A 12,201-nucleotide genomic window follows, 5' to 3' on the forward strand; every position below is an offset into this window, starting at 1 on the left:
CTACAGGTCATAGTTTCTACCTTCTTAACAACACTATCAACAAGGCAGGTCCTATAGGCTCTAGTTTCTACCTTCTTAACAACACTATCAACAAGGCTGGTCCTACAGGCCCTAGTTTCTTCTACCTTCTTAACAACACTATCAACAAGGCAGGTCCTACAGGCCCTAGTTTCTACCTTCTTAACAACACTATCAACAAGGCAGGTCCTACAGGCCCTAGTTTCTACCTTCTTCAAATCAAATCAAATCAAATCAAATCAAATTTATTTATATAGCCCTTCGTACATCAGCTGATATCTCAAAGTGCTGTACAGAAACCCAGCCTAAAACCCCAAACAGCAAACAATGCAGGTGTAAAGCACGGTGGCTAGGAAAACTCCCTAGAAAGGCCAAAACCTAGGAAGAAACCTAGAGAGGAACCGGGCTATGTGGGGTGGCCAGTCCTCTTCTGGCTGTGCCGGGTAGAGATTATAACAGAACATGACCAAGATGTTCAAATGTTCATAAATGACCAGCATGGTCGAATAATAATAAGGCAGAACAGTTGAAACTGGAGCAGCAGCACAGTCAGGTGGACTGGGGACAGCAAGGAGCCATCATGTCAGGTAGTCCTGGGGCACGGTCCTAGGGCTCAGGTCCTCCGAGAGAGAGAAAGAAAGAGAGAATTAGAGAGAGCATATGGGGGTGGCCAGTCCTCTTCTGGCTGTGCCGGGTGGAGATTATAACAGAACGTGGCCAAGATGTTCAAATGTTCATAAATGACCAGCATGGTTGAATAATAACACTATCAACAAGTCAGGTCCTATAGGCCCTAGTTTCTACCTTCTTAATAACACTATCAACAAGGCAGGTCCTACAGGCCCTAGTTTCTACCTTCTTAATAACACTATCAACAAGGCAGGTCCTATAGGCCCTAGTTTCTACCTTCTTAATAACACTATCAACAAGGCAGGTCCTACAGGTCCTAGTTTCTACCTTCTTAACAACACTATCAACAAGGCAGGTCCTACAGGTCCTAGTTTCTACCTTCTTAATAACAACACTATCAACAGGGCTGGTCCTACAGGTCCTAGTTTCTACCTTCTTAACAACACTATCAACAAGGCAGGTCCTACAGGCCCTAGTTTCTAACTTCTTAACAACACTATCAACAAGGCAGGTCCCACAGGCTCTAGTTTATACCTTCTTAACAACACTATCAACAAGGCAGGTCCTACAGGCTCTAGTTTCTACCTTCTTAACAACACTATCAACAAGGCAGGTCCTACAGGTCATAGTTTCTACCTTCTTAACAACACTATCAACAAGGCAGGTCCTATAGGCTCTAGTTTCTACCTTTTTAACAACACGATCAACAAGACAGGTCCTAGTTTCTACCTTCTTAACAACACTATCAACAAGGCTGGTCCTACAGGCCCTAGTTTCTTCTACCTTCTTAACAACACTATCAACAAGGCAGGTCCTACAGGTCCTAGTTTCTACCTTCTTAATAACACTATCAACAAGGCAGATCCTACAGGTCCTAGTTTCTACCTTCTTAATAACACTATCAACAAGGCAGGTCCTACAGGTCCTAGTTTGTACCTTCTTAATAACACTATCAACAAGGCAGGTCCTATAGGCTCTAGTTTCTACCTTCTTAACAACACGATCAACAAGACAGGTCCTAGTTTCTACCTTCTTAACAACACTATCAACAAGGCTGGTCCTACAGGCCCTAGTTTCTTCTACCTTCTTAACAACACTATCAACAAGGCAGGTCCTACAGGTCCTAGTTTCTACCTTCTTAATAACACTATCAACAAGGCAGGTCCTACAGGTCCTAGTTTCTACCTTCTTAATAACACTAACAACAAGGCAGGTCCTACAGGCCCTAGTTTCTACCTTCTTAACAACACTATCAACAAGGCAGGTCCTACAGGTCCTAGTTTCTACATTCTTAATAACACTATCAACAAAGCAGGTCCTACAGGCGCTAGTTTTGTCGCACTTGGACTTCTGTTCAGGTGTTTGATCAGGTGCCACAAAGAGGGACCTCGGAAAATTACAATTGGCTCAGAACAGGGCCCTTAAATGTATGCCGAACAATAGTAATATGCAGTGGTGTAAAGTACTTAAGTAAAAATACTTTAAAGTACTACTTAAGTCGTTTTTAAGTGTATCTGCACTTTACTTTGGTATTTATATTTTTCCTTTTCCTTCACTACATTTCTAAAGAAAATAATGTACTTCCTACTCCATACATTTCCCGAAAAGTACTCTTTACATTTTGACAGGTTAAAGATCACACAAGAGAACATCTCTGGTCATCACTACTGCCTCTGATCTGGAGGACTCACTAAACAGAGAACATCCCTGGTCATCCCTACTGCCTCTGATCTGGTGGATTCTCTAAACAGAGAACATCCCTGGTCATCCCTACTGCCTCTGATCTGGTGGACTCACTAAACAGAGAACATCCCTGGTCATCCATACTGCCTCTGATCTGGTGGACTCACTAAACACAAATGCTTCATATGCAAATTATGTCTGAGTGTTGGAGTGTGCCCCTGGCTATCTGTAAATAAAATAAAACAAGGTTTGGTTCGTTTGCATAATATAAGGAAGTTAACATTATTTATATTTTTACTTTGATGCTTAAATATATTTAAAACCAAATACTTTTACTCAAGTAGTATTTTACTGGGTGACTTTCACTTTTACTTGAGTCATTTTGTATTATTATAGTATTAAGGTATCTTTACTTTTATTCAAGACTGACAATTGAGTACTTTTTCCACCACTGGTATTATGCATGTAAATCTGACAAGGCTCAAAGTGGAGGAGAGATTGACTTCAGTACTACTCGTTTTTGCAAGAAGTGTTGACATGATGAATGCACCGAGGCGTCTGTTTAAACTATTAACACACCGCTCAGACACCCATACATTCCCCACAAGCCATCCCACCAAAAGGTATCTTCAACAAGGATGTAGGCTCTTACGCAATATCCTCGTGACGGGGTTAACCGTGACGAGAATACGCCCAAACTCCAACACATGCGGCGGTGTCGAGCCCCTGCTGTAGCCGACTGAGCGCTCTACATTTTTCGTTAGTTACTCTACACTCAGACACGCCAAAGGAGCGTTCTGTATCAACAAGAGTTTCTGAAGTTGGTTGGGCAAACCTTACATCCGCATATATCTCCTTTGCGCGCTCTCTTCCCCATTATGGATAATTCTAAATCAAATGCTGTCGCGGTTAACGTAGTGAACGGACATTCTAAAAGTGATGAAGCTTCGGTAACCGAATCCACCGTAGAGTCACCTGTGTTTTGCTGCGGCTGTCTGAGGCGGATCAGAGGCTGGATCCCCGTGCATTATAAAGAAGAGATTGGCCAAATTCTGAAACTAACGGGACCGGTGGTGAGACTGCAGGCTAAGAACGTTGTCTCTAATAATTACCGGGTGTTGCTGAAATGTCATTCCTTTAGTTCATACCAAAGTAACTGTTGCAGTGATTGGTCCGTTGTTATGGTGGTGATAATGTATTTTTTTTTCTGAATCTTGAGTTGTTCCATATATTTTCTTATAATATATACGAGTGTTGCTGAACTGCTATTCTTCTGCTCACATGAGGCATGATGATGGTGATAATTTCCTCTGTTCAGGTTATATCCCAGCTGATGATCTTTCTGATCAGTTTTGTCAGCACCGTGTTCTGTGGTCACCTGGGGAAGACTGAGCTGGCTGGGGTGGCACTGGCTATAGCGGTGATACAATCTATCTATCTATCTATCTATCTATCTATCTATCTATCTATCTATCTATCTATCTATCTATCTATCTATCTATCTATCTATCTACTGTGGTAAGAACAAGGATGTGAACCCTTTGGAATTACCTGGATTTCTGCATAAATTGGTCAATCTGATCTTCCTCTAAATTATAACAATAGACAAACACGGTCTGGTTAAACTAATAACACACATACAATTATACGTTTTCATGTCTTTATTAAACAACTACCTAATACACACATAAAAGGGGTGAATGAGAATATGTACATATAAATATATGGATGAGCGATGGCCGAGCGGCATAGGCAAGGTGCAGTATGGTATAAATCAAACAATCAATCAAATGTATTGATCAGACTGTATTTAATACAAATACAAATCAAATGTATTTATATAGCCCTTCTTACATCAGCTGATATCTCAAAGTGCTGTACAGAAACCCAGCCTAATACCCCAAACAGCAAGCAATGCAGGTGTAGAAGCACGGCGGCTAGGAAAGACTCCCTAGAAAGGCCAGAACCTAGGAAGAAACCTAGAGAGGAACCAGGCTATGAGGGGTGGCCAGTCCTCTTCTGGACTGGGCGGGTGGAGATTATAACAGAACATGGCCAAGATGTTCAAATGTTCATAGATGACCAGCAGGGTCAAATAATAAAAATCACGAGGTGCAACAGGTCAGCACCTCAGCAGTAAATGTCCGTTAGCTTTTCATAGCCGATCATTCAGAGTATCTCTACCGCTCCTGCGGTCTCTCGAGAGTTGAAAACGGCAGGTCTGGGACAGGTAGCACTTCCGGTGAACAGGTCAGGGTTCATAGCCACAGGAGGAATAGTTGAAACTGGAGCAGCAGCATGACCAGGTGGGCTAGGGACAGCAAGGAGTCATCAGGCATGGTCCTAGGGCTCATGTCCTCCGAGAGAAAGAAAGAAAGAGAGAGAAAGAGAGAGAGAACTGAGAGAGCATAATTAAATTCACACAGGACACCGGATAAGACAGGAGAAGTAATCCAGATATAACAGATTGACCCTAGCCCCCAGCACAAACTACTGCAGCATAAATACTGGAGGCTGAGACAGGAGAGGTCAGGAGGGGTCGGGAAACACCATGGCCTCATCCAACGATACCCCCGGACATGGCTAAACAGGCAGGATATAACCCCACCCACTTTGCCAAAGCACAGCCCCACACCACTAGAGGGATATCTTCAACCACCAACTTACCATCCTGAGACGAGGCTGAGTATAGTCCACAAAGATCTCCACCACGGCACAACCCAAGGGGTGGGGGTGGGGGGGGGTTACGTCAGTTACTCAACTCACTCAAGCGACGCACCCCTCCTAGGGACGGCATGGAAGAGCACCAGTAAGCCAGTGACTCAGCCCCTGTAATAGGGTTAGAGGCAGAGAATCCCAGTGGAGAGAGGGGAACTGGCCAGGCAGAGGTTCGTTGCTCCAGTGCCTTTCCGTTCACCTTCACACTCCTGGGTCAGACTACACTCAATCATATGACCCACTGAAGAGATGAGTTTTCAGTAAAGATTTAAAGGTTGAGACAGTCTGCGTCTCTCACATGGGTAGGTAGACCATTCCATAAAATGGAGCACTATATGAGAAAGCCCTGCCTCCAGCTGTTTGCTTAGAAATTCTATGGACAATAAGGGGCGTGCGTCTTGTGACCTTAGCGTACGTGTAGGTATGTACGGAGGACCAAATTGGAAAGGTAGGTAGGAGCAAGTCCATGTAATGCTTTGTAGTTTATCAGTAAAACCTTGAAATCAAGCCCTATCAGCAGGCCAGTGTGGAGAGACTAGCACTGGAGTAATATGATCACATTTTTTGGTTCTAGTCAAGATTCTAGCAGCCGTGTTAAGCACTAACTGAATTTTATTTAGTGCTTTATCCAGGTAGCTGGAAAGTTGAGCATTGCAGTAGCCTAATCTAGAAGTAAAAAAATGCATGGATTAATTTTTCTGCATCATTTATGGACAGATAGTTTCTGATTTTTGCAATGTTACGAAGATGGAAAAAGTTGTCCTTTTAAGTCTTGATATGTTTGTCAAAAGAGAGATCAGGGTCCAGAGTAACGCCAAGTCCTTCACAGTTTTATTTGAGACGACTGAACAACCATTAAGATTAATTGTCAGATTCAACAGAAGATCTCTTTGTTTCTTGGGACCTAGAACAAGCATCTCTGTTTTGTCTGAGTTTAAAAGTAGAACATTTGCAGCCATCCACTTCCTTATGTCTGAAACACAGGCTTCCAGGGAGGGCAATTTTGGGGCTTCACCTTGTTTCATTGAAATGTACAGCTGTGTGTCATCCGCACAGCAGTGAAAGTTGGTCTGGTGGCCTTGACCTAAAGCTGTTTTTCAGTCTCTCGGCTTTGATGGACCTGTACTGACCTCGCCTTCTGGATGGTAGCGGTGTGAACAGGCAGTGGTAGCGGTGTGAACAGGTAGTGGTAGCGGTGTGAACAGGCAGTGGTAGCGGTGTGAACAGGCAGTGGTAGCGGTGTAAACAGGTAGTGGTAGCGGTGTGAACAGGCAGTGGTAGCGGTGTGAACAGGCAGTGGTAGCGGTGTGAACAGGCAGTGGTAGCGGTGTGAACAGGCAGTGGTAGCGGTGTGAACAGGCAGTGGTAGCGGTGTGAACAGGTAGTGGTAGCGTGTGAACAGGTAGTGGTAGCGGTGTGAACAGGCAGTGGTAGCGGTGTGAACAGGCAGTGGTAGCGCTGTGAACAGGCAGTGGTAGCGGTGTGAACAGGCAGTGTTAGCGGTGTGAACAGGTAGTGGTAGCTTGAACAGGTTTGGTAGCGGTGTGAACAGGCAGTGGTAGCGGTGAACAGGCAGTGGTAGCGATGTGAACAGGCAGTGGTAGCGGTGTGAACAGGCAGTGGTAGCGGTGTAAACAGGTAGTGGTAGCGGTGTGAACAGGCAGTGGTAGCGGTGTGAACAGGCAGTGGTAGCGGTGTGAACAGGTAGTGGTAGCGGTGTGAACAGGCAGTGTCGGTGTAAACAGGCAGTGGTAGCGGTGTGAACAGGCAGTGGTAGCGGTGTGAACAGGTAGTGGTAGCGGTGTGAACAGGCAGTGGTAGCGGTGAACAGGTAGCGGTGTGAACAGGTAGTGGTAGCGGTGTGAACAGGCAGTGGTAGCTGTGTGAACAGGTAGTGGTAGCGGTGTGAACAGGCAGTGGTAGCGGTGTGAACAGGTAGCGGGTGTGAACAGGCAGTGGTAGCGGTGTGAACAGGCAGTGGTAGCGGTGTGAACAGGTAGTGGTAGCGGTGTGAACAGGCAGTGGTAGCGGTGTGAACAGGTAGTGGTAGCGGTGTGAACAGGCAGTGGTAGCGGTGTGAACAGGCAGTGGTAGCGGTGTGAACAGGCAGTGGTAGCGGTGTGAACAGGCAGTGGTAGCGGTGTGAACAGGCAGTGGTAGCGGTGTAAACAGGCAGTGGTAGCGGTGTGAACAGGTAGTGGTAGCGGTGTAAACAGGTAGTGGTAGCGGTGTAAACAGGCAGTGGTAGCGGTGTAAACAGGTAGTGGTAGCGGTGTAAACAGGCAGTGGTAGCGGTGTGAACAGGTAGTGGTAGCGGTGTGAACAGGCAGTGGTAGCGGTGTGAACAGGCAGTGGTAGCGGTGTGAACAGGTAGCGGTGTGAACAGGTAGTGGTAGCGGTGTGAACAGGTAGCGTGTGAACAGGCAGTGGTAGCGGTGTGAACAGGCAGTGGTAGCGGTGTAAACAGGCAGTGGTAGCGGTGTGAACAGGCAGTGGTAGCGGTGTGAACAGGTAGTGGTAGCGGTGTGAACAGGCAGTGGTAGCGGTGTGAACAGGCAGTGGTAGCGGTGTGAACAGGTAGTGGTAGCGGTGTGAACAGGCAGTGGTAGCGGTGTGAACAGGCAGTGGTAGCGGTGTGAACAGGTAGTGGTAGCGGTGTGAACAGGCAGTGGTAGCGGTGTGAACAGGCAGTGGTAGCGGTGTGAACAGGTAGTGGTAGCGGTGTGAACAGGCAGTGGTAGCGGTGTGAACAGGCAGTGGCGCGGTGTGAACAGGCAGTGGTAGCGGTGTGAACAGGCAGTGGTAGCGGTGTGAACAGGCAGTGGTAGCGGTGTGAACAGGTAGTGGTAGCGGTGTGAACAGGTAGTGGTAGCGGTGTGAACAGGTAGTGGTAGCGGTGTGAACAGGCAGTGGTAGCGGTGTGAACAGGCAGTGGTAGCGGTGTAAACAGGCAGTGGTAGCGGTGTGAACAGGCAGTGGTAGCGGTGTGAACAGGCAGTGGTAGCGGTGTGAACAGGTAGTGGTAGAAGTGTGAACAGGTAGTGGTAGCGGTGTGAACAGGCAGTGGTAGCGGTGTGAACAGGCAGTGGTAGCGGTGTGAACAGGCAGTGGTAGCGGTGTGAACAGGCAGTGGTAGCGGTGTGAACAGGCAGTGGTAGCGGTGTGAACAGGTAGTGGTAGCGGTGTGAACAGGTAGTGGTAGCGGTGTGAACAGGCAGTGGTAGCGGTGTGAACAGGCAGTGGTAGCGGTGTGAACAGGCAGTGGTAGCGGTGTGAACAGGCAGTGGTAGCGGTGTGAACAGGCAGTGGTAGCGGTGTGAACAGGTAGTGGTAGCGGTGTGAACAGGCAGTGGTAGCGGTGTGAACAGGCAGTGGTAGCGGTGTGAACAGGCAGTGGTAGCGGTGTGAACAGGCAGTGGTAGCGGTGTGAACAGGCAGTGGTGCGGTGTGAACAGGTAGTGGTAGCGGTGTGAACAGGTAGTGGTAGCGGTGTGAACAGGCAGTGGTAGCGGTGTGAACAGGCAGTGGTAGCGGTGTGAACAGGCAGTGGTAGCGGTGTGAACAGGCAGTGGTAGCGGTGTGAACAGGCAGTGGTAGCGGTGTGAACAGGTAGTGGTAGCGGTGTGAACAGGCAGTGGTAGCGGTGTGAACAGGTAGTGGTAGCGGTGTGAACAGGCAGTGGTAGCGGTGTGAACAGGCAGTGGTAGCGGTGTGAACAGGCAGTGGTAGCGGTGTGAACAGGCAGTGGTAGCGGTGTGAACAGGTAGTGGTAGCGGTGTGAACAGGCAGTGGTAGCGGTGTGAACAGGCAGTGGTAGCGGTGTGAACAGGTAGTGGTAGCGGTGTGAACAGGTAGTGGTAGCGGTGTGAACAGGTAGTGGTAGCGGTGTGAACAGGTAGTGGTAGCGGTGTGAACAGGCAGTGGTAGCGGTGTGAACAGGCAGTGGTAGCGGTGTGAACAGGTAGTGGTAGCGGTGTGAACAGGCAGTGGTAGCGGTGTGAACAGGCAGTGGTAGCGGTGTGAACAGGCAGTGGTAGCGGTGTGAACAGGCAGTGGTAGCGGTGTAAACAGGTAGTGGTAGCGGTGTGAACAGGCAGTGGTAGCGGTGTGAACAGGTAGTGGTAGCGGTGTGAACAGGCAGTGGTAGCGGTGTAAACAGGCAGTGGTAGCGGTGTGAACAGGCAGTGGTAGCGGTGTAAACAGGTAGTGGTAGCGGTGTGAACAGGCAGTGGTAGCGGTGTGAACAGGCAGTGGTAGCGGTGTGAACAGGTAGTGGTAGCGGTGTGAACAGGCAGTGGTAGCGGTGTGAACAGGCAGTGGTAGCGGTGTGAACAGGTAGTGGTAGCGGTGTGAACAGGCAGTGGTAGCGGTGTGAACAGGCAGTGGTAGCGGTGTGAACAGGCAGTGGTAGCGGTGTAAACAGGCAGTGGTAGCGGTGTGGTAGTCGATGATATCAAGCTATCCAGGCCCTGATGCAGCAAAGACTGATGAACATCAAGGCTTTTAGGAATACTTTTGTAACCCTTTCCAGCTTTATGCAAGTCAACAATTCTTCATCTTAGGTCTTCTGAGATCTCATTTGTTCGAGGCATAGTTCACATCAGGCAATGTTTCATGTGAATAGTAAACTCACATTTTGTGAGTCTATTTTATATTGCAGTGCAGCTCTAACCAACATCTCCAATCTCATCTCATTGAATCCAGGATAGGTGACTCTTGACTCCAAATAGCCCAGGGGTTTCACATACTATTTTCCAACCCACACTGTGAATGTTTAAATTATGTATTCAATATAGACAAGAAAATGCAACAATTTGTGTGTCATTAGTTTAAGCACATTGTGTCTGTCTGTTGTTGTGACTTAGAGGAAGATCAGGTAATTCCAAAGGGTTCACATACTTTTTCTTACAACTCTATCCATCCATCCATATTAACAAAATTTGGGGTCACTTAGAAATGTCCTTGTTTTTGAAATAAACTTTTTTTTGTCCATTAAAATAACATGAACTTGATCAGAAATACAGTGCAGACGTGGTTAATGTTGTAAATTACTATTGTGGCTGGAAACGGCTTTATGGAATATCTACATAGTCGAACAATAGTCAGCAACCATCACCCTGTAACGGTTTTCTTGAGTTGACGGAGAGGCGGACCAAAATGCAGCGTGGTTTCTATTCATGGTTCTTTAATAAAGACTCTACACATGAACAAACTAACAAAACAAGAAACGTGAAAAACCAAAACAGCCCTATCTGGTGCAAACAGAGACAGGAACAATCACCCACAAACACACAGTGAAACCCAGGCTACCTAAGTATGATTCTCAATCAGAGACAACTAATGACACCTGCTTCTGATTGAGAACCATACGAGGCCGAAACATAGAAATACCCAAATCATAGAAAAACAAACATAGACTGCCCACCCCAATTCACGCCCTGACCATACTAAATAATGACAAAACAAAGGATATAAAGGTCAGAACGTGACAACCCCTGTGTTCCAATGGCACATTGTGTTAGCTAATCCAAGTTTATAATTTTAAAAGGCTAATTGATTATGAGAAAACCCTTTTGCAATTATGTTAGCACAGCTGAAAACTGTTGTTTTGATTAAAGAAGCAATAAAACTGGCCCTTTTTAGACAAGTTGAGAATCTGGAGCATCAGCATTTGATTGCAAAAGGGGTTTCTGTCTACACTGTATTCCTGATCAATTTGATGTTTTTAATGGAACAAAATGTGCTTTTCTTTCAAAACAAGGACATTTCCAAGTGACCACAAACATTTGAAAGGTAGTGTGTATGTATGGCAGGGTTGCAGGAATACAGAATACATAATCCGAGCGGAGCAGGGATTATCTCTTGGTTTGCTCTTTGACAATTGTTGGTAATTAATAATAGGTCGATAGTAGTTAATATCTCACAAACAATAACATAGAAAAGGATGTCTCTTCAACCCAGATCTTAGTTAATATACTTTATGTAAACGGGATGTATTTTAAATAACTTTCCTTAATTTAAAAAATGAAAGTTAGGCTGTAGTTTTCCAGTTATCTTCAGTGTAAATTTGTTAGTGTTCTCTGTATAGACGGAACATATACACCAAGTCTATACCTGGTTCATATCCACCAAGTCTACTTCATATCCACCAAGTCTATACCTGGTTCATATCCACCAAGTCTATACCTGGTTCATATCCACCAAGTCTACACCTGGTTCATATCCACCAAGTCTACACCTGGTTCATATCCACCAAGTCTATACCTGGTTCATATCCACCAAGTCTATACCTGGTTCCTATCCACCAAGTCTATACCTGGTTCATATCCACCAAGTCTACACCTGGTTCATATCCACCAAACCTGGTTCATATCCACCAAGTCTATACCTGGTTCATATCCACCAAACCTGGTTCATATCCACCAAGTCTATACCTGGTTCATATCCACCAAGTCTATACCTGGTTCCTATCCACCAAGTCTATACCTGGTTCCTATCCACCAAGTCTACACCTGGTTCATATCCACCAAGTCTACACCTGGTTCATATCCACCAAGTCTATACCTGGTTCATATCCACCAAGTCTATACCTGGTTCATATCCACCAAGTCTATACCTGGTTCATATCCACCAAGTTTATACCTGGTTCAAATCCACCACGTCTATACCTGGTTCATATCCACCAAGTCTATACCTGGTTCATATCCACCAAGTCTATACCTGGTTCATATCCACCAAGTCTACACCTGGTTCATATCCACCAAGTCTACACCTGGTTCATATCCACCAACCTGGTTCATATCCACCAAGTCTACACCTGGTTCATATCCACCAAGTCTATACCTGGTTCCTATCCACCAAGTCTATACCTGGTTCATATCCACCAAGTCTATACCTGGTTCATATCCACCAAGTCTATACCTGGTTCATATCCACCAAGTCTATACCTGGTTCATATCCACCAAGTCTATACCTGGTTCATATCTACCAAGTCTATACCTGGTTCCTATCCACCAAGTCTATACCTGGTTCCTATCCACCAAGTCTATACCTGGTTCATATCCACCAAGTCTATACCTGGTTCATATCCACCAAGTCTATACCTGGTTCATATCCACAAGTCTATACCTGGTTCATATCTACCAAGTCTAT

General features: G+C 46.0%; 1 protein-coding gene and 1 long non-coding RNA gene across 2 annotated transcripts in view; both read left to right on the forward strand.

Annotated features, from left to right (window-relative positions):
• The first annotated feature begins 3,194 nt into the window (after nucleotides 1-3,194).
• The window catches only part of LOC127932968 (multidrug and toxin extrusion protein 1-like), a 69,495-nt gene continuing 60,488 nt past the window's right edge, over nucleotides 3,195-12,201 (forward strand). Inside the window, 2 exon segments of the mRNA XM_052528982.1 lie at nucleotides 3,195-3,404; nucleotides 3,650-3,751. Of these exon segments, the coding sequence (XP_052384942.1) occupies nucleotides 3,210-3,404; nucleotides 3,650-3,751 (297 nt within the window). The 5' untranslated portion in view covers nucleotides 3,195-3,209.
• On the forward strand, nucleotides 7,336-9,452 carry LOC127932972 (uncharacterized). The gene is made up of 3 exons (XR_008146514.1): nucleotides 7,336-7,419; nucleotides 7,473-7,758; nucleotides 9,209-9,452. It is a non-coding gene; the product is annotated as an uncharacterized LOC127932972 (long non-coding RNA).

The sequence above is a fragment of the Oncorhynchus keta genome, chromosome 11, assembly GCF_023373465.1.
Source record: "Oncorhynchus keta strain PuntledgeMale-10-30-2019 chromosome 11, Oket_V2, whole genome shotgun sequence".
Taxonomy (NCBI): Eukaryota; Metazoa; Chordata; class Actinopteri; order Salmoniformes; family Salmonidae; genus Oncorhynchus; species Oncorhynchus keta.